Source organism: Anser anser, assembly GCF_964211835.1.
Source record: "Anser anser genome assembly, chromosome: Z".
In the NCBI taxonomy this organism is placed as follows: domain Eukaryota; kingdom Metazoa; phylum Chordata; class Aves; order Anseriformes; family Anatidae; genus Anser; species Anser anser.
In genome coordinates this window covers 28,432,328-28,460,294 of record NC_139723.1, presented here as the reverse complement: position 1 = coordinate 28,460,294, position 27,967 = coordinate 28,432,328, and the positions used below count along the sequence as shown (strand labels likewise).

The 27,967-nt window shown below is 38.5% G+C and overlaps 1 protein-coding gene across 1 annotated transcript in view; it reads right to left on the bottom strand.

Annotated features, from left to right (window-relative positions):
* Nucleotides 1–408: 408 nt before the first annotated feature.
* MAN2A1 (mannosidase alpha class 2A member 1) overlaps nucleotides 409–27,967 on the bottom strand; it is a 139,155-nt gene continuing 111,596 nt past the window's right edge. Inside the window, exons 21-23 of the mRNA XM_083817586.1 lie at nucleotides 13,997–14,191; nucleotides 5,345–5,455; nucleotides 409–3,365 (exon numbers count right to left, since the gene is read on the bottom strand). Of these exons, the coding sequence (XP_083673712.1) occupies nucleotides 3,213–3,365; nucleotides 5,345–5,455; nucleotides 13,997–14,191 (459 nt within the window). The 3' untranslated portion in view covers nucleotides 409–3,212. The remainder of the gene's footprint in view (nucleotides 3,366–5,344; nucleotides 5,456–13,996; nucleotides 14,192–27,967) is intronic.

The following is a 27,967-nucleotide window of genomic DNA, read 5'->3' as shown; positions in this document are numbered from 1 at the left end:
ATTTTTATTATGTTTTCTAATGGTGTATTTGTTAATTTACAAAAACTGCTTCCATTACATTAAACTCAAATGCAATAAGGAGCAATGAGATTAAATCAAATTAAAAAAAAAAATCCAAACAATATTTTTACACCTTTTACTACATTAGAACCATCTCCTATTTTACTCAATGCAAAGTTTCTTTTGTGAAGGAAAAAGTGCCCATCCCATTTCCTGTTGTCACACATGCTTAGATCTCTGAATTTAACATCTACCTGTGAAGTAGACAGCACCTTTCATAACCAGTGCATCTTACTACAGATAATGCTCAAATGTTACTGATACTGAACCTACCTACAGAAGTTATGATTGCTTTTATTTTGTTTTTGAACTGGTTATGGAAGAGGAAATAATGACACTGAACACATCTCACAATACCATTATCTTTTATTAGATTTTATTTTACATATCCCCATAAGATAGAAAATCTTCCAAGAGAAAATATCAAAAGCCTTCAATTTAAATCAGTTGTTTCAGACAATATGAGCAAGTAAAAACAAAGATATTTAATAGGAATGTAAAAAATAAAAATAAAAAAAAAAAACAGTACAGGTGTAACTAGTATGGAAAGCAATTACAAGGTTTTAAGCCATTTTTTTATACAGCGTTGTCTTTAAAACCATACTGGTTGAAAGTAAGGATGCTTGGTTCTCTTAACCAGTAGTTTTAAAATCAGCAGATAAAAAATAGAAAGAAATATATATATATATATATATAAAACCAAATTAGATGGTGAATATGTCGAAAAACAAGAACTTCACTGAAATATCCAATATAATAAAAAAAACTTTAAAAACATCAATAGCCACATTCTGAACCAATTAAAATAAAATTTATTTTCAGTCTTTGGAGTTTTGACACAGTTAAGGATTTCTAGAAATAATCCCAAATTGAAGGCTGTTCTGTTGCTACAGAAAACAAATGCAAAATAAAGGAACATAGACTAAATCTGCTGGTTAAGAAAGATTCAGGCATCATGATTGTACAGTTGACGATAAAAGAAAAAGGTACAATGCTATATGAATTACATTTTTGGAAGCAATTCCAACAGGCAAAATACTTTATTGCATCAAAATTTTACGTTTCTGCTTAACAAAACTTGAAATTGTATTTTGAAAGAGCTCTTGCACGGAACACACAAAGTCTCTGAAGCACTTTAATGCTGAAGATGCAATAAAATAAATGTTATGAGAGCCTTTTGCTGGCAAGTTTACCAAGCTTTGAGTTCCAACAACAACAACAAAAAGTATTTTCAATTACTATAGCTAAGAAAACTTACAGTACATGTTTATTGCATGAAAACATCCATTTAGTGGATCCATCTGATTCTTCCATTTGTGGTTAGTGGTTCTTACATTTTTATATAACTTGCACCAGATTCTGCTAAGTATTCCATTAACTACAAAACATACAGTAGATTGAATCAAATAGGGAAATCTACGCAATCCTGACAGAAATCCAACCCGTGACAATGCATGAAATTAAAATTTCACTTTCATTTTCTTTTAAGATAGCCTGTAGCTACAAGATACAATTTGATATATCGTGGAACAATAATGATGAAATTAAACACAGTAGGTAATATTAGAGTTAGAAAATAGCACACCTTTTTATCAGTTACAATGACTTTCCATGCAATATTATTGAAGATAAGCAATGATATTTGGAAAGCATAAACAACAGATGGAAGTAAGAGGTGTGAAGATAAATGAAGACTAGTAAATGGAATCATACTCAAGTGCATGTTTATATGTATTAACTGTAAACAGTAGCTCTAATTAGGGATTTTTTTCACACTTGAATGGCTTCAGCACTAAATACGAATTATTTAATATGTGAAAACAAAGCAAAAAGTAAGACTCCATTCTTCAGTCATATGAACATGTGAACACTGGCAATGTAACTGAGGTTGCAAGTTTGAAAAATTAATATAGGCACATGATTCTGAATGCACAGGTCACACAGTCTGTGTGACAGGCAAGCACATGTTTTGATGGGTTTGAAAACTATGTCTTGCTTACTATCAACTCTCTGCATCAAGCTGCAATTTCCTTGAAAGCAACTGAATTTAGATTTTACAGTAATTTTTTTTCATGTTATGACATCATTTTAATACATTCAAATAGTCAAAATGTTCAGAATAAGATAGTACAAACTTGGTGCAGGAGGACATAGATCAGAGTGCGGCCAGCATTGTCAAATAGGAGATACACAGCTTAAGTATTATATAAACTACCTTTCCCCAAAAAACATTAACATAGACACCAAAATTGTAACAAGACATATCAAAAAATAAGGCACATTTATCTTGATATGGTAATCTTGAAATAGAAAACTCATTTCAGAGAACATCAATATCTAAATGAGTTTTATAAAAAATCTTGTATTCATGACAAGTATGGACATTTCTCATCATGTATGATAATGGAGTAATTGCACATATCCCAGTGTGTCAAGTAACAAAATGGGAGTTTTATTAAACATTTCCATTGCAAAATTATTTTGTAGGTTCATGTTTTCCTATTTACATAATTCAGGTGAACGGTAGAAGTATTAAAATCTACCATCACTTGTCACAAGTACTGCAGGCTTTCATTTTACCACAATTAAAGATCCCCTTTTTGTTGAATGAGTTGAAATTAATTGTGGAATAAATTGAGATTATTGTTATTTATATAAATGATTGCAAGTTTTTGGACATTAGCTACTACACAAGAACATTTTATTCCATTTGTTTCCAGGCTGTATCAGGGCTTTCTACTCAGAATTATTTGTACATAAATTTATCAATAATCAGCAAAGAAGGCTGTTTAAAATCCAATCCCTTTCTTAGGAAAATTAAAACACCAGAAACATCATTAGCTAGCATTTAACCTGAGATTTAATCTGTTGAGAGGTTAACATCCTTAGAAATTTCTTCACTTGTTGCATTAACTTACACTGATGTTGGTATTTTATGAAAAAAAAAAAAAAAAAAAGGTTGCTTGCAACATGGCTTTTCACTGTGTTGATCAAAAAAATTAGAGAACGCATGTTTTTCTCACAGTATCCAGAAGCTGGAATAACAGTACCCAGAAGCTGGAATAACAATAATGTGCTTCTTATTGCACGTGAAACTCTGAGGAGACATACTTGCAGATTCCTCTTCTCTATCTGAGTATTAAAACCAGATTTCATCTTAGTCGAACCCGGAATGTATTTATCTCCATAGAACTCATATTTATTTCACTTATATTTCTGGCATCTGGAGGTGAATGCATCAAAGATAAAGATGCAGGTGTAAGACTTTCCACACTGAATTTGTTAAAGAGTTTATGCACCTTTACCTGGAGGAAAAAAAAAAGAAAAAAGAAAAAGAAAATTAGGTATGAACCTTAAAATTGACTACAATTTAATCTCTAACATCCTGGTTAGATACCTTTCAAAGTTATCAGCATAACAATTCTTGCACCAAAACCACCAAACATTTCTAAGAACAATGCTTAAGATACTGTACACTAGATTAAAACTTTTTAGGTAGTGTTTGCTTCCACATTTCAAATCAAGTAAGCTAAATCAATATATTAAAAATTGATCAGAAATATTTAAAGTTCTCTTTGTTTCTATAAAAAAAAAACAGCTATTCTTCTGCTTTCAGAAAATCCTAAATCTATTTAAAGGTTTGAGGATGTATTGGGTTTATGTGGAAAGGTTTTGGTAGTGGGGGGATGCAGGGGTGGCCTCTGTGAGCAGAGCCCAGCAGCTGCCCCATGTCAGACCGGAGCCAGCCCCAGCTGCTCCAGAAGAGACCTGCTGCTGGCCAGAGCTGAGCCAGGGAGTGATGCCGGTTGGGCCTCCGAGATAGCAGTTAAGGAAGGGGGAAAAAAAAGAACAAAAAACTGCTACACCACAGCAGCTGGGAGAGAGGAGTGAGAAAATAGGAGAGCAACAGCCCTGAAGCCCCCCAGGTGAGTGCAGCAGGAGGGCAGGAGGTGCTCCAGGCACGCAGCAGCAGTTCCCCTGCAGCCTGTGGAGAGGCCCCTGGTGGAGCAGGCTGTCCCCCTGCAGCCCATGGGTCCCACATGGAGCAGATCTCCACGCTGCAGCCCGTGGACAAGCCCCTGGTGGAGCAGGGGGATGTGGCCTGGAGGAGGCTGCGGCCCATGGAGAGCCCCCGCAGGAGCAGGCCCCGGGCCGGAGCTGCAGCCCGTGGACAGGAGCCCACGCAGGAGCAGGCGGTCTGGGGGGAGCTGCTGCCCACCCGGGGGGGACCCGAGCAGTTTGCTCCTGGGGGTTGGATGGACCCCGTGGTATGGAGCCATGTGGGAGCAGTTCTTGAAGAGCTGCTGCCTGCGGGCAGACGGCATCCCGTGGGAGGGACCCCACATGGAGCAGGGGCAGAGAGTGACCGTGAAGGAGCGGCGGAGATGAAGCGGCAGGGACTGACCACAGCCCCCATTTCCCGTTCCTCTGTGCCACTTGGGGGGAGGACATAGAAGAAGGTGGATGGGGGGAAGGTCTTTTTAGTTTTTTAGTTTTTTCTTAGTTTCTCACTTTTTTACCTTGTTAGTAATAGGTAATAAATTATGTTAGTCTCTCTATGCCGAGTCTATTTTGCCCATGATGATGAATGCTGAGTGTTCTCCCTGTCCTTATCTCAACCCTTGAGCCCTTTCCATCATACTTTCTCCCCCTTTCCCTTTGAGGAGGGGGAGTGAGAGAGCCATTGTGGTGGAGCTCAGCTGTCTAGCTGAGTAAAACCACCACAGATGACAAAAATTACTGTCTGTAACACAACAATAGTTTTATGATTTACATTTCATAATTTTACATACCACACCAATTCAATAGCAATTGCAAACCACTCAGATATTTGTAATGGTGTAGGTCATGTAAGGGAGCATTGGAAGACAAAGGACATGCTGTAATAAACAGTTTTCAAAGTAGCAATCACACAATTTGCGGATGTTAACTAACACTATTCAAAAGAATACACTACAGAATATGTAATTTGACTATTTCTTTGGTAAAGTTGTTTATACTACACTATTCAAAAACTATTTGAGAGATTTTATTATAGGAAAATTACATTTATGGGAAGTCAGTAAGGCTAAAGCTGATGTAGAAGTTTACTTGCAGATGCTTACATGGTCATTTCCACACACCAGCAGATGCCCATCTTTATCAAACTGAAAACAACCTTCAATTTTGCTATTATCCTGAAACTCTTGAGAAATTACTACCTTTACTTGAGTAATAATTTGACTTAAATAGCAGTGTTCCTGGTATACTTGCAAGGTAAACTACCCATAAAATGTCAGTATACCTTTCCCTGAGTAGTGGAACAGAGTAGACCCATGTCTCTGTTTGAAAATCTACAATCAAATCCTTTTCTGTGAAGAATCAGAGCAGCTTCATCTGATGGCTCAGTATCTACCTGCAAATACACAAAATAACAGTTACTCAGAAAGTAGTAGAGCCAGCAAGACATTTTAGGACCTCAAAAGATTATTACCTTAAAGTTATGGAACCACATATGCCTTAAATAATGTTCAGCTCAGACTGAACAGACATGCTTCTTTTAATGTTTATAAGACTAAATATAAAAATAATTAAATAGCAAAGTGATATTAGATATACAAATTACTAAAGAATATGAACTTAAGTAGTGAAGAGTTCAGAGATCAATAAATTCACATGTACAAGCAGACTCAGAATTTAAGAGTAGCTTTCATAGCTGTATTAATTGGCTTCCCAGATAAATTACATGGCAAAACTAAAACAAACTTATGGTAATTACAATAGCTAGCTTCAAATTTAATTGTGACTATGTCGTATCAACTTTTCATTTTGCAAATCTGCTCCCTGAAATCTCACTCATCTTAGGATGTGTGTGAAACCACACACTAGTAAAAATATTAAATCATTATAGATAAGACATATAGTGCTCTTGAGCCTCAGTAGACAACAGAGTAATCCACAATCTCAACTTTCTAGTTTGAACCAAACAATTAAAATCACTTAGGACAAATGGTCACAAGAATAAACGCCTCAAGTCAGAATCTTGTTTAGACATGTACTTCAGAAAACAAAGTCATATTCCTAGAGCATAGGAAGATTCCCATGGTTGGGAAACTTCAATTGCTACAGATTTTTTCCTTTTCTTTTACACTATGATGTAAAAAAATATGAAAATGTACAGTAAGAGTAACAGAAATTTTTCTTCACATTACAGATGAATATGCATGCAAGCTATCTTCATAGCACACACATGAATGGCCCATAATGAGATGTCCTACATACTGTCACAACCTGTTTGCATTCAACATTTGCATTCGCATTCAACATTTGTTTTCTCTAATGTATTTTATTTTATTTCATTGTATTCTTTTTTTACATTCTTCAGCTCTTCATCTTATTAAATATTCAATAAGGTCATAAGGTCATCAAAAGATCTCCAATTATACCAGCTCTTCAAATTATTTTTTTCTTTTTTTACATTAATTTATTTCCATTTTATTCGAATTTTGTACTGATGCTTTCTCCCAGTAATCTCTGTCATGAGTTAATTCATTTCTGGTACTTCAATGAGTACCTACTGCTTTGGAGAAACCTATGCCAGTAAGCACTGTGCTTGAGGTAATCCCAAGCACAAATACAGGCTTGGCAGAGAATGTAATGAAAGCATCCCTGATAAGAAGGACCTAGGGGTGTTGATTGATGACAAGCTCAACATGAGCCGTCAATGTGCGCTTGCAGCCCAGAAAGCCAACCATATCCTACCTGCGCTGAATCAAAACAGCGTGGCCAGCAGCACGAGGGAGGTAATTCTCCCTGTCTACTCTGCTCTCACGAGACCCCACCTGAAGTACTGTGTTCAGCTCCAGGGCCCCCAGCAAAAGAAGGACATGAAGTATTAGAACGAGTACAGACGAGGGCCACAAAGATGATGATCAAGAGGCTGGAGCACCTCTCCCTATGAAGACAGGCTGAGGGAGTTGGGGTTCAGCCTTGGGTAAGAGAAGGATCCAGGGGGCACCTTACAGCAGCCTTCGAGTACCTAAAGAGGTTCTACAGGAAAGCTGAGGTGGGACTCTTTGTCAGAGAGTGTAGTGAAAGGACAAGGAGTTAATGGTTTTAAACTAAAAAAGAATGGATTTAGATTAGATATTAGGAAGATGTTCTTTACTTTGAGGGTAGTGAGGAACTGGAGAAGGCAAGGCTCTGGGGAGACCTTATAGCGGCCTTCCACTACCTAAAGGGAGCCTACAGGAAAGCTGGGGAGGGACTCTGTCAGTGAGTGTGGTGATAGGACAAAGGCTAATGGCTTTAAACTAAAAGAGGGTAGATTTAGATTAGATATTAGGAAGAAATCCTTCACTGTAAGGGTAGTGAGGCACTGGAATGAGTTGCCCAGAGAAGCTGAGGATGCCCCATCCCTGGAAGTGCTCAAGGGCAGGTTGGATGGGGCTTTGAGCAACCTGGTTTAGTGGGAAGTGTCCCTGCCCATGGGAGGGGTTTGGAACTGGATGGTCTTGAAGGTCCCTTCCAATCCAAACCATTCTATGACTCTATGATTTTTTGATTTTTAACTCTTGGAGATGTAACAAACAAAAGATATCATTAAATTAAGGCTTCAGTTCCAAACCAAGTTTCTCCTAACAAAGTGCATCTTGGAACAGCTTGAACCAGCTTCTTTGAACCACAGTATGTCACTGCTTCACAGTACAACAAATTCACATTAGTAAATACTCATTCAGATGATAAAAAATGGAAAACTGATAAACTTAAGTGTTTTCTAAGGAAGTTTTACATTTTAAAATAGCAAAAATTTACTCAGCATTTCTTGGACTTGAAATGAGATGTTTTGCAGTAAAACATTTGCATAGTTTACAAAGCCTGAACAAATCGCAGTTTGATAAGATTTTCATGAACAGCACAGCTTATAACCACCTAAAATCCTGTTCTTAATTAACATATGGTATCTACAGTCAGACAATTTAAATAGGTTTAATATGTGTAATATCCTTGGTGGTTGAAAAAGTTCTTATATTGTTTATTGGAACTTTCTAAATTAAGTTAATAATGATGCCAAAAAAATTATTTTCAGTCTCCAACTCTAATTCCTGACTCTGTTTTTCACTGTCACTGATGTGGCAAAAAGTTTGCACTTAAAAGTAGACATTTTTATGCACACAAAGTATTATTGTCTGCCTAAACATCAGATTAGAGAAATATTAAAGTTCATACTGCAAAAGCTTGACTTCCTATGGGGTAAATTGATGTTAAAAATGACAAGAGAGTAATGGATATCAACGCTTTCTCTATATCCCGTAGAATTACTTTTTTGTCATCTGCATAACAAATGCATTTCAACTGATGGCATGAATATTTCATCTCTTAAGTTTTTAAAATTAAATATTATCTTAATTAAGATTCAAAATGTTTACAACAGAAAGGTAATAAACAATTAATGACACCTTCAGCAAGTGAGTTCTGCCAAGTATAAACAGCTATGATATAGCAGACAACCTTTTAGACTTCCCAGGACTTTAACACGCAGACAGCATCCAAGTTTAAAAAAAAAAAAAGAAAAGAAACAACACACCTAAGCTGTGCTAATCTATGGCTTAAGACTGAGCAAGCTGCCACAGTCTCCATATCTACTATAACTTATCTCTTCTTCTATCATCTCTAGGTAAATTATATTAGGTCTATGAATGCCTAAGGGAATGTCTGAGCAAGGACGAACCCAATTTATGTCACATACACCTTCTAAACATGACTATACCATCTGTATGAAAACCCGTAACAAATTTCTCAAATTTTAGCAAACAGGAATATCTTTAGTCTTGTGAAACTTCACATTGTTATACGACAAAAATTCCCTAACTACCATACTATCAAATCTCTGACTGCCTTTCTTGGAAGAGCTGTCAAAGCTTGATTTGATTTTGATCTCTGAGAAGTAAAATGCTGTCCTCATATCATGCTGCTAGAAGGAAAAAAAATTAAAAATCCTAGGCATCCTTATAAACAGTATCCCAAGGCAATGCTGCTAAAATTTGGATGAGAGAGAAAAAAACATTTAAAACATTTTTTATCTGATTACTGTAAGCTAACAGACATGCATCACAAAGTGCAAACAACGTGACAAAAATATGCACTTATATTCAGTATAAAGGGACAAATGCAATCCGTTTCTAAATCTTGAGGTCTTGTCTACTTACGGTAGGCAAAATCTTTGTCAAACAAATGATAAGGCATTGGACTCTTCCATGACAGGATCATGTATCTTAAAACAATAGCATTTTTTTTCCCTCTGAGAGGAGCAGAAAACTAGAAATTCCCTTTTTCTCATTTATGCTTTAATGCATTTTCATGCATTCTGACTCCTACCTTAAATCCTAGGATTACTTTTTTTGGTACCCCTTACGTGAAATTGTAATATCACTTCTTGAAAATCAGTTTCAAGTGGGCAGTCTCATGTGGGGGAGTGGAGGGGCAGGTACTGATCTCTGCTCTGGTGAGCAATGACAGGACCTCAGGAAATGACACAAAACTCCAATAGGGGATGTTCAGGTTAGTGAAAGGCTCTTCACCATGAGGATGGTCGGGCACTGGAATAGGCTCCAAAAGGAAATGGTCACAGCACCAGGCATGTCAGTGTTCAAGAAGTGTTTAGACAATACTCTTAGACACACGGCCTGATTTCTGGGTGGTCCTGTGTGGAGGCAAGAGTTGGACTCGATGACCCTTGTGGATCCCTTCCAACTCGGGATATTCTGTGATTCTATGAACAAATGGTTACAGGGATGGTGCCACAGCCATTTGGCTACTTAGATCATGTGTCTTGCTTTGAGAAACCTCATCTACTGGGAGGTGATGGGGAGCTCTGTCTGAGGAGGGAAAGAGCATCTTTAGTTACAGACTTGCCAATCTGGTGAAAAAAAAAAAAAATTAAACGAAAGCTGCTGGGGAAGGGGAACGTTGATGTCAGCATTAGCAACGGCTGCCCAGGGATAGGAAAAGGAACAGGGAGAACACCTGAAGAGCAACACAAAAGAATGCCAGCCATGTAAGTCAGTTTCATCAGGGACCCAACTTAAATGCCTCTGAGCAAATGCCTGTAGCATGGGAAATAAGCAGGGGGAACTGGAATGTTTAGCCCAGTCTCAGGGCTGTGATATCATAGACTTCAGTGAGGCATGGCGGGATGGCTCACACAACTGGAGCACGGAGATGAATAGCTTCAGACTCTACAGGAGAGATAGGCCAGAAAGAAGAGGAGGTGGGGTAGCCCTCTACATTAAGGAAGGTTTGCACTGTATGGAGCTTAGTTATGGTGATGAAAAGGCTGAGTGTCTCTGGGTGAGAGTCAGGGGAAAAGCCAACATGGAAGATACTGTGGTAGGAGTATACTACAGACCAGGGGGAAGAAGCATAAGAAACATTCTATAAGCATATAGGAGAAGTATTGCAATCGCTAGCAGTCATTCTCATGAGAGACTTCAACTTCCCTGACATCTACTGGAAATAAAATATGGCAGAGAAGAAGCAAACAGGGAGATTCCTAGAATGTGTGGAGGATTACTTCCTGACACAGGTAGAGAGGGAACAAACTAGGGAAAGTGCCCCACTTGAACTGCTGTTTGTCCATAGCGAAGGCCTTGTGGGTGATGGTTGGAGGCCATCTTGGACACAGAGATGATGAGATGATAGAGTTCTCAGCCCTTGATCACTGATGTTCTGCAGGGACCTCAGTTCAAAGGATCAATGCCCACACAGAGTTTACCTTGGCTACTAAACTGAAAGACAATAAAAAAAAAATGTTTTTATAAACACATAAACAAAAAAAAAGAAGGGTATTTTAAGGAAAATCTCCATCCTTTATTCAACGTGGGGGGAAACAGTGATGAGCTGAGGAAAGAGCTGAGGTACTTAATGCCTTTTTTGCCTGTTTCTATTAGTAAGTCTACTTCTTCTCAGGGTACCCAGCTCACTGTGCTGGAAGTCAGAAACAAGGAGCTGAAAATGAAACCCTTGTGAGCCTAGGGGAAATGGCTAGCAACCTACTACACCATTTGGATACCCACAAATGTATGGGGCCAGAGGGGATCCACCCAAGGGTACTGAAGGAGCTGGCAGAAGTGTTTGCCAAGTCACTTTCAAAAATTTACCATCAGTCCCGGCTAACCAAGAAGGTCCCAGATGACTGGAGATTGTCAAATGTCACATCCTTCTACAGAATCACAGCCTTCTCCTATAGAAATGGACTACTCATGGCTTGGAAAGATGAACTGTCTGGTTGGTAAAAAACTGTCTGGGCTCAAAGGGTCATTGTGAATGCAGTCAAATCCAGTTAGCATCCAGTCACAAGTGATGTTCCCCAGGACTCAGTACTGGGGCCAGTTCTCTTTAATATTTTATCAACAATCTTGGTGAGGGGATCAAGTGCACCTTCAGTAAGCTTGCCAAAGACACCAAGCTGGGTGGGAATGTCGATAGGCTTCAGGGCAAGAAGACTTTGCAGAAGGATCTGGATAGGCTGCACCGTGGGGCCAAGGCCCATTACATGACATTCAAAAAAGCTAAACACGCGGTGCCGCAACTGGGTCGTAACAACCCCATGCAGCAGTACAGGCTCAGGCAAGAGCATCTGGAAAGTTGCCCAGCAGAAAAGGACCTGGGGGTGCTGGCTGACAGCCAGCTGAACACGAGACAGCAGTGTGTCAAGGTGGCCAAGAAAGCCAATGGCATCCTGGCCTACATCACAAATTGTGTGGCCAGTGGGACTAGGGAAGGGTTTGTCCCCCTGTACATAGTGCTGCTGAGACTGCACCTCAAGTACTGTGTTCAGTTTTGGGCCCCTCACTACAAGAAGGACATCGACGTGCTGGAGGGTGTGTAGAGAAGACCTACAAAGTTGGTGAAGGGACTAGAGACGAAGAGTTATGAAGCGAGGGAGACTGTTTAGTCTTGAGGAGACTGAGGGGAGACCTCACTGCTCTCTCTATAACTACCTGACAGGAGGTTGAAGCGGGGAGGGTGTCAGTCTCTTTTCTCAGCTGAAAAGTGATGGGACGTGAGGCAACGGCCTCAACTTGTGCCAGGGGAGGTTTACATTTGATGTCAGGAAGAATTTCTTTATGGAGAGCGTGGTTAAGTACTGGAACAGGCTGCCCAGGGTGGTGGTGGAGTCACTATCCCTGGAGGTATTCAAGAGACATGTGGGTGTGGCACTTAGGAACATGGTTTAGAAGTGGACTTCTAGAGTGATGTGATCGTTGGACTTGATGACCTTGAAGTCTTTTCCAACCTAAATGATTCTCTGATTCTATGATTCAACAGCTAAAGCAATACATAAATAATCTAAATTTCTGGAAAAAATCGCACTGCATCAATTAGCCAGAATTATGGCATTTGTCATTCAAATTCTTGGAAGATGGGGAAAGGAAGCAGAAAGCGAGGAGAAAACTGAAAAGGTCCTTTTGGCATGCAAGACATTCTCTGCATAGCATAGTACCATTTCCGCTGTGGGGAAGAACTGTTCCGTACCTATAATGATAGTGCCTCTGTCTTATGAACACTAATAATTTTCACTTTGAAGTGCACAGCATAATGCTGCGAACTCAGGAGCTGTCAGTGAAGTAACCATTGAACTACACTGTGGTGGACAGGCAAGAAATCATAGCCTCTGAAAACCTTCTGCTGACTGGGATAATATGCCTGGAATAGCACAGATAAAGTAGTAAAATTCATCTATGAGTAATATTGAACAAAATGGTTGATGCAGAACCAGTCTTCCATTTCACGGGTTTCAGGACAAAATTATACAAACATGGGGAAGAAATTTAGGCCCCAAAGTGGAAAAGTTGTCATGTTCATGAAGGTCTGTCCCAGACCTGATGTGCTGAAGAAAAAAGGCAGCGCTGAACTGGCTGAGGAAAATGACAAGATTTTTACAGCAAAGTGTGGAACATACACTTCACATAAAGATTTAATTCAGTATGAAGCTTCTTTGTAACTCTTCAAAGGCGTAAGACCCACAGAATCAAGAGTTAGTTCACTTTGAAATTCAAAATAACAGTCATAGATGAAGGAGTTCATATGACATTGAACTACTAACAAGGTGTGAGAAGTGAACTGATTGTTTAAGTTCTAAAATAAGGAATGAAAGTGAAAATGATGAACTGTGTAACTGATATATTTACAGTAATTAATGGAAAGTTGTGCAAATATTCTGAATATGATTTGAGGTTCTTATTGATGAGCAGTTTTACCTCAGCCACCATAGAGGTTCCAAGGGAGAAGGGACAACTGTAGCCTGTAAGTATCTAAGTATGGCAGAATGAAAAAGGGATTTCATCTATGGTAACATCACTGGTGAGCAATACTGAAATACAGCATGAAGTTTAGATACCCACATTTTAAAAAGTGTTGAAAAGCTGAAAAGAATTTTTTACAAGGACTGGTGGAAGTAGGAGGGACAAAGCATTCTTCCGCTGTAGCTTATCAAAACAGAAAAATTATATATGATGTTTACAATTGTGTAAGTTCTTTTGCAGAGAAAAACAAAAACAACAACAGCAAAAAGATATGGAACAGGTTTGGGTTTGGTTTTTAGACATACCAGAGAACAGTTTCACAGGAACCATAGACTGTAAGCTGACGTTAGCATAATTAAAATAGGTCTTGTACCGAAGCTTAAAAATACTGTAAGAATGTATTCCAGTGGGTGCTATAATGTGGTTGGCTTTTGTTAAGCCTACCAAATGGAATCAGAGGATTTTAAACAACATGCTTTATTAAAAGCAAAAACGATTGTACCCAGAACAAAGTTTACTGACCTTAACAAAAACTAGTAATTATTATACAATTTATCAAATAAGAAATTTACAAATTACTTTCCTAGAATAAAGTACTTGACTGGACTATATTAAAAAGTTTGCTTGTTAAAATATCCTTTTGACCTTACCTTTGATTGGACTGTCCTCAGATTAACTATATGAATGTCACAAGGCATAGATGACATGAGTGGAGAAAAAGTATTAAGCATCTCTGGGACACCTGAATCTGCATATGTTGTCATTGCAATTACAGGATGATTTAAGAAAGAAGAAGTCATATGGCTAAGAAGCGAGGGAAAACTGACTGATGCCTTCTCTTCATTCTGCAAAACACAAGAGAAAATACTTTCAAGATCAAGTTACTATACCAACATGTCTAAAATTCTAAATAATTTCCTTTATATATGAATCCACTAATTTAATATAAAATTTTAATTTATAGATTATATGTTTAATTACTTTTGGAAACTTCTGATCACCCACAAATTCTCTTTTCTGATATTAGGAAACCCTCCTGATTTACAAATATTGCACATCTTTCAAAATGATAATTTAGGTATCTCCTTTTACACTATTGTGCAGCCTTCCAAGTTAGCTCTTGCGTAAACAATGCAGTTTAGAGAAACAAGCAAGTTACTACTCTAGCAAGTTGCTCTATACTATTCAGTATTTACCTGAATACTGACAGCAAGCTAGTCTTCTGCAGGCTTCTTTTATTACGTTATTTTTCTACCTTGTGTTTCTTATTTTTTCCTCCTTTTTCAGATTCATCTAACCTGTATCCTACCTCCCTCTTTCTTTTTAGAGCTAACTTCTGAAAACTGCACTTCCCCCCCCCCCCCCCTTTTTTTTTGTTTTGCGGGGGGTATGGGTGTGGAGAGTTCCAACTAGCATCTTTGTCTTGGTGGCAGTAAAAAAGAATTCATTCAGCAGCTTTATTTCAGCATCACACCAGCAGGAACTGAAAGGACTCCTTCCCCAGTTTTTACAAGGTTGTACTTGCAGTGCTTCTTACACGGCTGCAGAAACTGTGTCACAAGCCCTGAAATGATTAAGTCCTCATGTTCAGAGCAGTAATTCAAAGCTTCACAGAAGCCAGAAAGGAAAACAAAGAAACTTTACAAGGCACTTTCAGTTTTAGAATGTTAGGGAAGACAAGCAAGAAATGTGAAAAATTACTTTTGCACTTATTTTTCTTCACATACTTCAGATAAATCCCTACTTATTTGTGGTTAAACAGGTGATATTTAGTGAAAACTTTGCAGAAAGTTTACTGAAAATACAGCATCCTAAACTTTGCGATCTTAAATTTGCATTTTATGGTAGGTTGAAAACATGGAAATAATAAATGGGAGATACTTAAAGCAAAGGGGGGAAGCATTTGTCAGTTTGTAATGAACAACCATAACAGTAATTCCTGTTTTGAGGTGTGCACGCATATTTATTTATACCTTTGCACAAGCATTAAATACATTTGACAGTGTAGCAATTTAACATATGCCAGAGCTGAATTGATGTAACTGGGTAATCTCTGCTTTGTTCTTGGTTCTTTTCTCAGTAATGACTAATGGTGTTAGCCTCTTAGGCAGCTACTAAGCATTGAGGCTAATATTGTTATAGATTTATCATGATCCCAAATTCCATTCCAAAAATGGCAATAGCTAATAGTTGTAGAGGATTGCTCCCCCATGTGCATCATTGCACACATTTATCTACATTGACTTCATCTGCCATTTTACTGCATGCTTAATCAGTTTGAAGTCCTTCTGCAATTCTACAGTTAGCCTTGATTTTTTTTTATTACCTTAAATAGTTCAGCATCTCTGGCAAACTTTCTTGTCATTGTTCTCCTCTTTCCCAATTAAAATATGAGCAAGCTTGCTTTAAATACAGCTAAAGCTGTCTTAGTTCAAATGACTGCATGCATTCCCTAACCACAGGGGAACATGCATATACATGTTTTTTTAAAGAAGAGTTCACTGTTTGACCCCAAAAGCAACATTGACTGTTTACTCTGTTGCCATATATGTGGTAAAGTAGGTCATATTATTCTATCATCCGTTTTCTTATTATTCATTTTTTTTTTCTGTAAAAGAAGCTGATTACTTGCATCTGAATCAGTCAAATAATATATTCATCCTACTATCCAAAGCTCTTGCAGCTGGTTCCTAATTCCAGGTGCATTACCTGAGAAACAGCAGAAGAGAAAATGACCATCCAGCAACCACCATGACTTGAGATTAGTTCCTTATGTGCACTTTTGAACTGTGGGCATACATACTCCAAAGCATTTGAGACCAGAGATCCTGCTAGAATTCAGATTTATCCATTTCCTTCCCTGCTTTTGACCACTGCCTAACATACGCTACAAACATGTCAAAGTAAGAGTTGCATGCCCCGTATGCATCAATGGTCTCCTTAACTCCAGATTTTTCAGCTATAAGGGACTCAAAAGTTGGAAGGAGGAAGAATGGTGAGCCTTCACAAAAACAACTTTTTTTTTCTCTCCTTTTACATGTTTTACCGACATGCAAATTCTTATCATAAGACATCCCACACACTTACTTGGAGAAGGGCCACAACTGGAAGTACAGTGCTTGGCAAAAACAAACAGAACTCATTTAGATGCCCTAAATTTCAGAAGCAGATATTCCTCAGAAAATGCCACCAAGGTCATTTGAGATGAACAGAAGTAAGATCTTTCTGAAAGCTTCTGCTCCATGTATAGAAAAATATATGTTAACACAACCATGACATCCACGAGTCAAGATCTTTCACAAATCCCAGAGATCAGAAGCACAGGGAAAAAAAAAAACAAAAAAAAAAAAACAGGAGACAAATCTGTGTATCATGTGGCTGACATGAAAGTAAGAAAATGCTCAAGGTAAAAATATCAGATGAGTTCTCAGCCACGGCTAGGAGAAGTCGACCCTCTTGAGGGACAAGAGGCCTTGCAAAAGGATCTAGATACATTGGAGCATTGGACAGTTACCAATGACATTAATTTCAACACAGGAAAATGTCAGCTACTGCACCTGGGATATAGTAATGCTGGACACAAGTACTAGGAGACGAATGGCTGGAGAGCAGCTCAGCAGAAAGGGGCCTGGGGGTGCTGGTGACAGCAGGCTCAGCATGGCCAGCATCGTGCCCTGGCAGCCAAGAGGGCAAACCGCATTGTGGGGTGCGTTAAACACAGCATCACCAGCCAGTCAAAAGTGGTGATGCTCCCACTGTATTTAGCATTGGTACAGCCTCACCTTGAATATTGTGTGCAGTTCTGGGCTCCACAATGTAAAAAGGATCTCAAGGTACTTGAAAGTGTCTAGAGGGCAGCAGCAAAGCTGGTAAAAGGGCTGGAAGTCATGTCCTAGGAGGAGAAGCTAAGGATACTTGGGTTGCCTAGTTTGGAGAAAAAAAAAGGCTCAGAAGAGATCTCATGGCGCTGTACGACCTCCTGAGGAGGGGAAGCAGAGAAGGAGGTGCCGGCCTCTTCCCCCGGTAACATAATGACAGGACGCATGGTAATGGCAGAAAGCTGTGCCAGGAGAGGTTCATGCTGGACACGAGGAAAAATGTCTTTACTATGAGGGTGGTCAAACACTGGAACAAGCTTCCAAGCAAGGTCACTGATACCCCATGCCTGTCAGTGTTTGAGAGGCATTTGGACAATGCCCTGATTAATATGCTTTATCTTTTGTTTGGCCCTGAAGTGGTCAGGCAGTTGGACTCAATCTCTGTGGGTTTCTTCCAGTTGAACTATTCTAATTCTAAAAGATAGGGCAGGTCAATCTTCTAGGACAGAATCCTTCAAAGCCTTCTCTAAGGCTAACAGAAGTAATGTAAATAAGAAAGGTATTTTTATGATAAAGATGTAGCAATGTAAGTAGCAGTTGAGAAACCAGGAAAGATGGAAGGAAAGGAACCGAAAACCTTCAGGAAGAATGTGTGTGGGAGAGAATCATTAACAGCCAGTGGGTAAAGGGACAAAGTTGTCAGAAAACCCTTAACAAAACCATAAAGAGTGGCTCCTATCTTTCCAGATTCTTCAACTGATGATTGCAGGGAAACATAGTCTTGAAGTACTCTGGCAAATGCTAGAACTAGAGCTGAATCAACTTGGCTGATCTTTGCTCCTGCTCTGTTTAGTTATTTTATCACAGTCATAAACATTCAACTTGAGCATTATCCAAAATTCAAACTTTTAAAAGCTACACTAAAATGGAGATTTTATCACGAATCTTGTATTCCCACATCTGGAATGACAGTCAGCACCAACAGAACAAGTGCAGTCATCTCTTCCCAGGGGACGTCATTCAGTGAATCGATGTCTGTATTAGCAATGGGAATGGAGAGTAAAGCAGGTATCAAAAGCTGCCAGGAGACCAAATAAAGAGAAGGGGTTTTACAAACATTCTCAAGACAATGCTATTATAAAAGTTCCAGAAGGAACACTTCAAAGCCTGTTCCTCTCCTATATGCATCACAATCATAAAAGGATCAGAGTATGCCTTTCTCCTCTTAATCAAGTGATACAAAACTTAATGCTCTGAGGAAAGCCAGAGAAAATAAGGTTTTTCATGTAAACACAACAGATTTGGAAGAACAGTTACTCTGTATCTACATTCACTACCTGGCTAGCTTTCAGCAGTACCCTGCTAATACTATGTAAAAGTCCCACAGTCTCCATCTAATTAAATTACTGCTCTCAAAAGTGGCATTGTTTCCTCAACTTCAATGATTGTGTTTAACACCCGAAGTGTGAATGGAGCTCCACTGGCAGCTTTACAAACATTATGCATTGGCAAGATTCTGACAAATGCCACTGATATAGCTGAGTACTGGCTTAATGAGCTCTAATCAAAGTAAACACTGTCTTTCTAAACTACCTTGTAGCACATGCATATACAGTTATCCAATTAGAAACAGTCTGCTCTGAAATATAGCCCCCCCCCAATGACTGAGTAATAATGAATACAAATCCCAAGGACCCTTCTTTGTCATCAGAAATCATGCAAATAATTCTGAATTTTATTTTTAGAGACAAAAAAAAAAAAAGAAAAGAAAACCACACACAGAGTCCAATAGAACCTTAGGTTACAGTCAGCAACAAGTTCTAAAAATGGCCTCATCTATAAAGAGTGTCCTTATAGCAGACAAGAGCTATTCTATCAATAAAACGAGGATGGAACATATTAAGAAAAGACTCAAAGGGTTTTCTGTTAAGAGCTTAAACTGAGGAAGTGGGGTCCTTAATTAGAGGGGAAAATCAGTAATTAGACTCTCCAGAAATCTTTTAGTAATTGAATGGAAGAAAGAATGGAAGACACTGTAGAGAATAAAGTAAAGCTGAAACAGTTGATAACTGGGCTTCAGTTGATGCTGACAGAGAAACAATTAACTTCTCAACACAGGCAAGAAATCTTAAATTTTCCATGAAAAAAATAAGGAAAGCATACAGGTTCAGATGGAATATCAAATCACAAATCTTGACTATTTAGTCCTCCTCTAGACATTTCTCTGTCAAGTACAACTGCCCAAATCTGGAAGGAAACTTGTTTAATACTCCAAAACAACCAGCATCCAAACCATTTCATGAAACATGCTGAAATGTGGATGCTGACTTTGGATCTCAGTACATTCAGACAAAATCTGGAAACAGACGCAGTTCTGGGCCTGCTAAATCAAGGGATGCAGATCAAAAGAGTCTGATATCAAAACATCTGGACTATTCCTGGTAGGAAAGTCTCTTACTCTCATGTTGTGTGTGGAAACTGTTTTTTATCAACTTTCACTTTTACAGATTCAGAAAATCCACTGGCAGAAGAAGAATGCTTCTGGACTGGAAAATCTAATCTGTGAAGTAAAAAGACTCTTCAGAGCATTTCTAGTCCCAAAATAGACACAGACAGTGTTATTAAATCTCTCTCAATCATAATGTAGCAACTGACAGCGACTGATACGGTCAACCTCCAAAGACAAACATGGAAAGAAGAATTTGTTTCTTTCTGTGCAATTCAAAGACTGACAATTTGTCTGTATGTCTGTTGAGATGCAGTTTCTATGCAAGAGACTGGCTGGCTGATACTGTAGTAGCTGGCTTATAAATGTGAAACATAATGGCAGACAACGTTGACTATGTGAATAAGCAGTCTTAAAACATATGACAAAAACGCATAATAGGTAAGGACAGCTGCCTTAACTTTAAAATACACACATTCTCCCCCAAGACCAAACATCTGGAATCCTTAACTCTGTAAAGGGTTCTCTATTTCAGGAGTACTCAAGTATTGTGTTCAGTTTTGGGTCCCTTTCTTGTAAGAAATATCAAGACCCTGGAGCGTGTCCAGAAAAGGGCTACAAAGTTGGTGAAGGGCCTGGAACACAAGTCCTGCGAGGAGCGGCTGAGTGAGCTGGGGTTGTTTAGTCTGGAGAAGAGGAGGCTCGGGGGAGACCTTATTACTCTCTACAGCTACCTGAAAGAAAGGTGGGGGGATCTGGGGGTCAGCTTCTTCTCACAGGTAACTCATGATAGGACTAGAGGTCTCAAGTTGTGCCAGGGGAGGTTAAGGTTGGAAATTAGGAGAAATTTCTTCTCAGAAAGAGTAGTCAGGCATTGGAACAAGTTGCCTAGCGAGGTGGTAGAATCACCATCCCCATGCGTGTTTAAGGAAAGGGTGGACGTGGTACTTAGGGACAAGGTTTAGTGGGTGACATTGGTGGCAGGGGGATGGTTGGACCAGATGATCTTGGAGGGCTTTTCCAACTTTAATGATTCTATGAATCTATGTTTAGAAATTCAGATTTTATTTGGGAATGATATTAGTCAAATTCATGAAACTGATATAAAGCACTAAATTGTTTCAACTTATGTGTAGGCTTTACATGCAAGACCGCCTGGGTGTTACCTCACCAAGTAAAAATCCAATGTACTTTTTAAAAACTCATCTGAAGTTGCACATTGTAATACAAAAAGAATGGTTGTGTCTGACACGTTCTGAGATCACTAAAAAGTCCTCCAGATACGGATGCATAGGTATTCCCTTTTGTTTGATATCTCTGTCTGGAACTAGGTTTTAGTGTGTCTGTAAAAACTGATGCCTTTGAGACAGCAAGAAGGGTATCAGATAATGGGGTTTAAAACCACAGTGGAACAAATAGCAATTAGACACCAATGCAGACTGAAAGAAAGAATCTTGTATGTTAAAATGCGTTATGTCAATCCTCCTTCTAAAACAGCTGGATTATTCACAATTCTGTATTAACCCTTTGTGAAAAACATATTCAGATCTCCTTCAGTCTACAGTCCAAACATTGATCTCTTTTCAAAAGCAAGAAGTACAATAGAAAAATCTTTTTTTCTTCTGATGCAAATAATTTTTTTTTTTCAGTGACCAAGAGTGCCATGCTTGGCCAATGTAACCGCATGTCAAAGAAAACATTGTCCATCACTTCAGTCAGCTTCCAAACTGGCTAGTGGTTGTAGGGGGATACCAAGATTGTATGGAAAACAAATGAGGCGATAGGAAGATCTTCAAGGATTCAGAACACTTAAGACCTTGAAGCTGTACAAGATTCTTCAGCAGAACAATTTTCAAGTGCTTTGTAAAAGAGCAGAAGCAGGTCTTCTATAATGAATTACACTCTTAGGGAAACCTAGATAAATTGCAGCCAGAAATACCAGCCACAAATGCGACTACTGAACAGGCAGGTACCCTGAAATCTTATGAGGCCTATAAACAAAAATACTAGTGCAGATTATTTTCTGCTATAGTAGAGCATTAAAGTATTTCCTGAAATCCTGGGGGACAAAGATCCTGAAAAATGTAAAGACTGGATCTGTCTGAATAGTACACACATATATATATATATATTTGTTAGCAATTTGTTATATATATATATATTTGCTAGCAATTCATCAGTTATGTTACAGTTTTGCATATCAAAGCATAAATTCTTTTGGTGATGTATTTCAAGTCCTTTTTTGAGAATTTTGATGTGGATTTCTTTTTTTTTTTTTTGGATAGCTTAGTTTTTTGACCAGCAAAGGACTGAACTGAGCAGACAAGAATTGATACAATGTCTTTATCTCTCAGAATGTAATATTTTCCATCAATTGAGTTGAAGGCTATTACACTAGGAACATATTTGTGCCACACAAGGTGACAGGGGTCTGTGAAGGCTGATTATAAAGGAAATAAAAATTGAGGCACTGTCCACGAGGCTGTAAGTTGGTTCGCGGTAACTCTAAAATCATCACAAAGTTTCTGTACCAACAAAGCTAGTACTAAGACTGCAAGTGAGGAACCCTGTGACGTCTACAGATAATCAAATTCAATGAACTTTGTACCCACGGAAGTTGCTCTTCCCCAGTCTGATAAAATTAAATTTGGGGGTCTTTAAGACCAGAGTACTCCTCTGATCCCACTGCTGTGGTCCTGTGTTCCCAGTCCAGGCAGGAGCAAGGCATAGCACGTATCCTCAATAGGCACACACATACCACATATGTGACCAGCCACACAAATGAAAAGAGAGCAGAGCACCCACAGCCCCCACAGAGCACTCAGAAACATGAGCAGAACAATCTGATCCTGATTGTACCCCACTGCTGACGAGGTCTGAAGCTCACTAGTCAGACACCATCACTTTCTTGATTGACAAGTACACTGAAGATCTGCTGATGCCTCAATAGTCAACGTGGACTTCAAGTCTGCCGAATATCCAGGCTTGGACCGTAGGCTTCTTAACCATTCACCATATCAGACTTTACCTCCTTGAAGGTGCAAACCCCCTACACATCAGCCTGAAGTTTACCAGCAGTTCATATGCATGCACAGAAATAAGAGACTTTCCAGTAACCATCAGCCAGTTCTGTTGATTCCTCAATCCCATGGCCTCTCTCTTCAATAACTAACAAGTAGACCTCTTATTCTACATTCCTAATCTGACCTGAAACTGTTTAATTACTCTCACAGGCTCAAACTAATTGGTGAGCTAACGAAGAACCAGGATAGACTGTAGTGACCAAGCACAGACCCTTTTATTTCCCTTTTCCCTCTGTGTTCCCACATTTGCTTGCCTTCAATCCTTGTCTCTCCCCTCCTATGTCTTTTCCACTGAATAACCCAATAACAAGTGTCCTGTATTCTTTCAGGCAATAACCTCCCTAGTCTTCATAAAGTGTTTTCTGATGAGTCATCTTGTCAGGTTTCACACTAGTAACAATTGTCCTCATTTGACAGTCTCAGGTGTAGCCAATTCAGGGTGTTCCTTTCCTCCCTGGTTAGGTTCCTTGGGTTGTTCCATTTACTGCTGCTCCTTTGGTCACTGTCAGATCCTTGTATTTAATTCAGTTAGTCTTTAGTCAGATGCCATAACATCAGTCACATTCTATAAACTGATCATTTGGAGAAAAAACATGTTTTCTGGAGCAGACAAAGTAACTAGCCACCGGGACCATAACCACACCACCATACTTAGAGGCTGACAAATATGTAAGACATCAGTACAGCTATATGAAAGGGATCACAAAAGCACATAAGCAGCATGACATCCTTTTTCAAGAACAAAAGAATTTTATACTTTATAGACTCTCACAACCAATTTGATTTCTTCTTTTCTAATTATTCTTACAGTGTTTATATTTTCCAGTAATGATGCAGGAGGAAGGAGGATGGAGTTAAAATCTAAAGAAATAACAAATGCCAGAGATGTGAAAGGACATGGTGCCAGATTTTGTTTCCTACTGACTGTCAAGAGGTTATGCTCCCAGTTGATGACAGAACACAGAGATCAGAATTTTTCTGGGGTTCTGCTTCGATGATGGAGTAGCTCACCAAAGTGATGACGAAGACAGAAGCTACCCCATGATAACTCCTAATTTTTGTTTTCCAGAAAGGCTATATGTGCATTGGAAATTTGCTGCTGATGGGGAAGGTCTTGCTGTTGATAGAAATTGCTTGTTCTGTATGCAAGGAGATTATCTCTCTATAGTTATTTCCTATATAAGAATATAAGGAAAAGAAGCCTGACTCTCAGACTTTCTCCTTCCTTTATGAAGGACTTTGTCCTACCACCAGAGCTTGCAGAAGGAATTACTAGGTCTTTCTAGAAGAGGTGATTCAGCAAGATTTAGATTTAAGAGCTCAAATTGCACAAACTCAGAGCAGCTGCTGAAAAGACCTACACTCCCACTTTGGCCAATTATGTGAGCTAGTGGGAAAAACAGCTTTAATACTATGCATACTATGAAGTAGAATATTGTCTTTCTGAACAGTGTAGGCAGAAAGGTACACACAAGTGAAGAGAAATAAAAACACCCAAAGGAAATAATGTAATTCACTGCAGATGTACATGCAAAAAATGAGGCACAACTGTAAGTCCAGAAATCAGAAAAAGGTTATCCTCTTTGCTACCTCTTTAACCATGAGCCAGCTACAATGAGTGGCTGCTGCCCTGTTGGAGGATGAAGACTTTCACTCCCTATAGTTCTGGCCAGTATGACAATGACTAGAGCTTGGAGATAAATCCGTCTTTATTTAGAATCCTTCTATAACACCTCTTTATCAAAGTGTCAGGAAAAAATACATATTTGAAACAATTAAGCCGTTAAGTGCCCTGGCATAAAAATGAGGATGGTATTAGCCTGAAAAAATAGTATTTGCACATAAATGTTAACACTGCTGTTGAACAGCAGACACAAACTTCCATTGTAAGAAATAAAATATCATCTACTTCGTAGTGATAATCATCATTTAAGTTTAGTATTTTAAGAAAGGCTGTCAAGAACTAGCACACAGCTGAATATCTCTTCAAACAAAGCAATATATATATACTAATAAAATCAATAACAATAAAAACACCAAACAGCTAAATTTACAAGGCAAGGCTCTACAAGAAGATGCACTGTGTTCTGATATGAAGGGGATGTGCAGAAAATGTTATTTGTTTCTTCCATGATCACCACAAAAGTCTCAAATTTTGAAGGCCAAGACTTTGTATATATTTGACAAGTTCAAAACAATACTCATTATTAAAATTGATACTGGAGTATCATAGAATGGCTTGGGCTGGAGAGGACCTTAAAAAACCTCTAGTTCCAACGCTCCTGCCATTGACAGGGATGCCACCCACTAGATCAGGTTGCCCAGGGCCCCATCCCACATGACCGTGAACATCTCCAGGGATGTGGAATTATCTACGGTTGTCAAGCATGAGCTTGAAAACACTTCTAAATGGAAGTAGAGTTCCCGCTTTTTTTGAAATATCAAGTCAGTTATATTTGTTATGGTGTGTGGTAATGCATAGCAATGCATAGTAAAGTGTATACTTAGAACTTCAAATATACATATGCGTTATAAATATGCACTCCATGTAAGAGGCAAGTACAACTCAATAATCAGATAAATGGCTATATCATTAAGCATATATTTTCAGAGAAATTGATTATCTGACTGCCACATATTTGTGATTTTATTAACTGCCTGTATCACTGTTTCTCTAAACAGCCTCCCCCACATCATAGCAGCTATTTGAGCTATTGAATCCTGGCTCTTTGCTTGGGACTAGACTATAAATCTGGTTATATAAATCAAGCAAATCAAGGCAAGATATGAAACAAGAATCTGAGGAAGAATACGTGTGCCTGGAATGGCATCTTTTTCTCCAGCTATGTCACTGATGAAATAAAGATATTACTTCTTCCTACAAATTATGTGTCCTTCATTTTCTTATATTAATATAACATACTGAGGTATGGAATTAAAAAAGGTACCAATGCTTATTTTTACTGAAGTTTACAACAAATGTAAAAGAAAGAATCTGTATTTTCAAAAATAAAGATGCATTTAGTTTTTTGACAAACAGGTAGTGATAATTGTGCTCAGTTTCACTTTTGTCTATGTAATAATCCCTTGAATTTAAAAATAAAATGCTTCCAGCTTTTGCTGAATAATCTGAGGAAAAATAAATGAATATTAGGCGAGAAGTCAGACAGATACACAGAGCCACTCAATACTTGCAGGGACAAAACAAACATAAGCAGAATTAGTTACATTTAGTGGGAGAACAAAAAGTATCTAGAAATGTATCAAACATAGTAGTAACATCAACAGAGGTCTGAGAGACAAAGTTGACAATAAATCAGGTGAGTGTAACCTAAAGCAAAGTGGGATCTGCACAGCTCTTGTTATCTATGTACGTAACTTACTTAATGAGCAATACTGCCAGTGAATACACCTTTTGTACTACCCAAATTTGGGGTGGGAGGTTAAGGTGTGTGTTGTGGAATCAGTTATATCAACCTGAAGCTGTTTGCACAGAGCATGAATACTTCCTACTCGTGAGATGAGCTAAAATTCAACAGCCAAAACCCAGGAATTACTACGATTAAAGACTTTATAGAATTTAGGTTACTTGAATGTGACAGTAATTGTTAAGAACTCTGCCTACCCAACTGGACAGGTCAAATTTACACTTCAGCACATTCACCATGGCTTGTCTCTGCCATTAAAATACACTGTTCAGGGTTGGAGGTGGGAAAGGAAAAAAAGATTTTGGAGATGCAAAGGAAAAGAAACTTTTGGCTTATTTTGCCATAACTTAAAGTGATGCACATTTATTTTAGTTAATTGTAAATAAGTGTATATCCTACACTTCATACACACTCCTCCTAAGGAAAAGTTTCCCAAAGAACAGAAAAACTACTCATCAGAACTGTTTTTGACAAGAGACAGAATGAAATATTTTGGAATCCACTTTAGGAAATGCTTGTACAGGCAAACACACCAAGCAATCAAAACTCTCTCCTTCCTTTCACTGTTCCTTAAGTAAGTAAAAAAAAATAGGTCTTGACAACAAAATTAAGGTCAGTGTATGAGTCACACATTGCTGTCCATCACATAAATAACCTGCATACGATTTCTCTGTAATTTTTTCTGACAGGACTATTATTAAGCTATTATAACAACTACCTTCTAAATAGCAATGCACTAAAAATGCATTTGTATATTTTACAAAATAGAGAGAAAGGGAAGTACTATCCCTTCCTTATGTCAACACATCTGAAAGTTGCAAGAATCAGAAAATATTAGAGACGTTTAGATAAATTTCAAGAAACAAAAAGCTAGAACACTCTAGAGGAGAATTCCAGATGTAACACCAGAAAGATATTGTGTATTTCCTTAAAACAAAACAAAAAAAAACAACAAAACCCACATGCTTGAGTTTGGCTCCTGTGGGTAGTGCACATTGCATCAGTTGAAATAATAGCACCGCTCTGACTGATTTTAAAAAGAAAAGGGAAATACACTGTTACCTCGTGGAAATGTCTGATTGGTATTCCAGGCAAGCTGGTAAATACATGCAAAAAACAACGTGCATCTTCCACTAACCTGATAGCCCTAAACAGAGTTGCTTAGTCTGCCTACGTTCCAGTAGAGGTACCCTCAAACTGCTTTCCACAGGCACATTTTGGTCTGAAGCAGCTGTGCAAGTAAACTTTTGGTCAACCACACTTAATCACCCACTGCATTAGTTTGCAGAGGAGTCAGAGCGTGCATGGAGTAGTTTTTTTTTTAGAGAAAAGTACCAAAATTCCCCTGGAGGTCTATGGAAATTATGCTCTAGCCTTTGAATCAGATTACAGTTTAAATCACTGACTAGTCCTTTGGATAGTTTCTACATCTGTGCTGACACAGAAGTCGATCTGTTTTGAGCAGGGACTAGACAAGACTTCTAGAACTATCTATTGAAGTATTTTATGATTCTATGGAAAAAAGCCAAACTGCACAGTGTAGATGCATGTGCCATGGCACTAACTGATTTGATCTGCTCCTGTTGTTCCATATTATCTGCTATGTAAACATAGCTTTCCATGTCCGGTGACTCTAATTTAGCAGCTTCACATTTTAATCTAATACAATACAAATTACCCTGTGTACAAAAAAAAAAAAAAAAAGTTTAGTGTGGCAGTACAGATCTCCCTGTAGGTCTCTTTTTGCTAAGGTAGATTAACCTGTGCAACACTCATTGCTGTCAAAACTAGAATAAACTAGAATGCTTCCAGGACTTTAGTTAGCTCCTTTCTGGTTCAGATATTT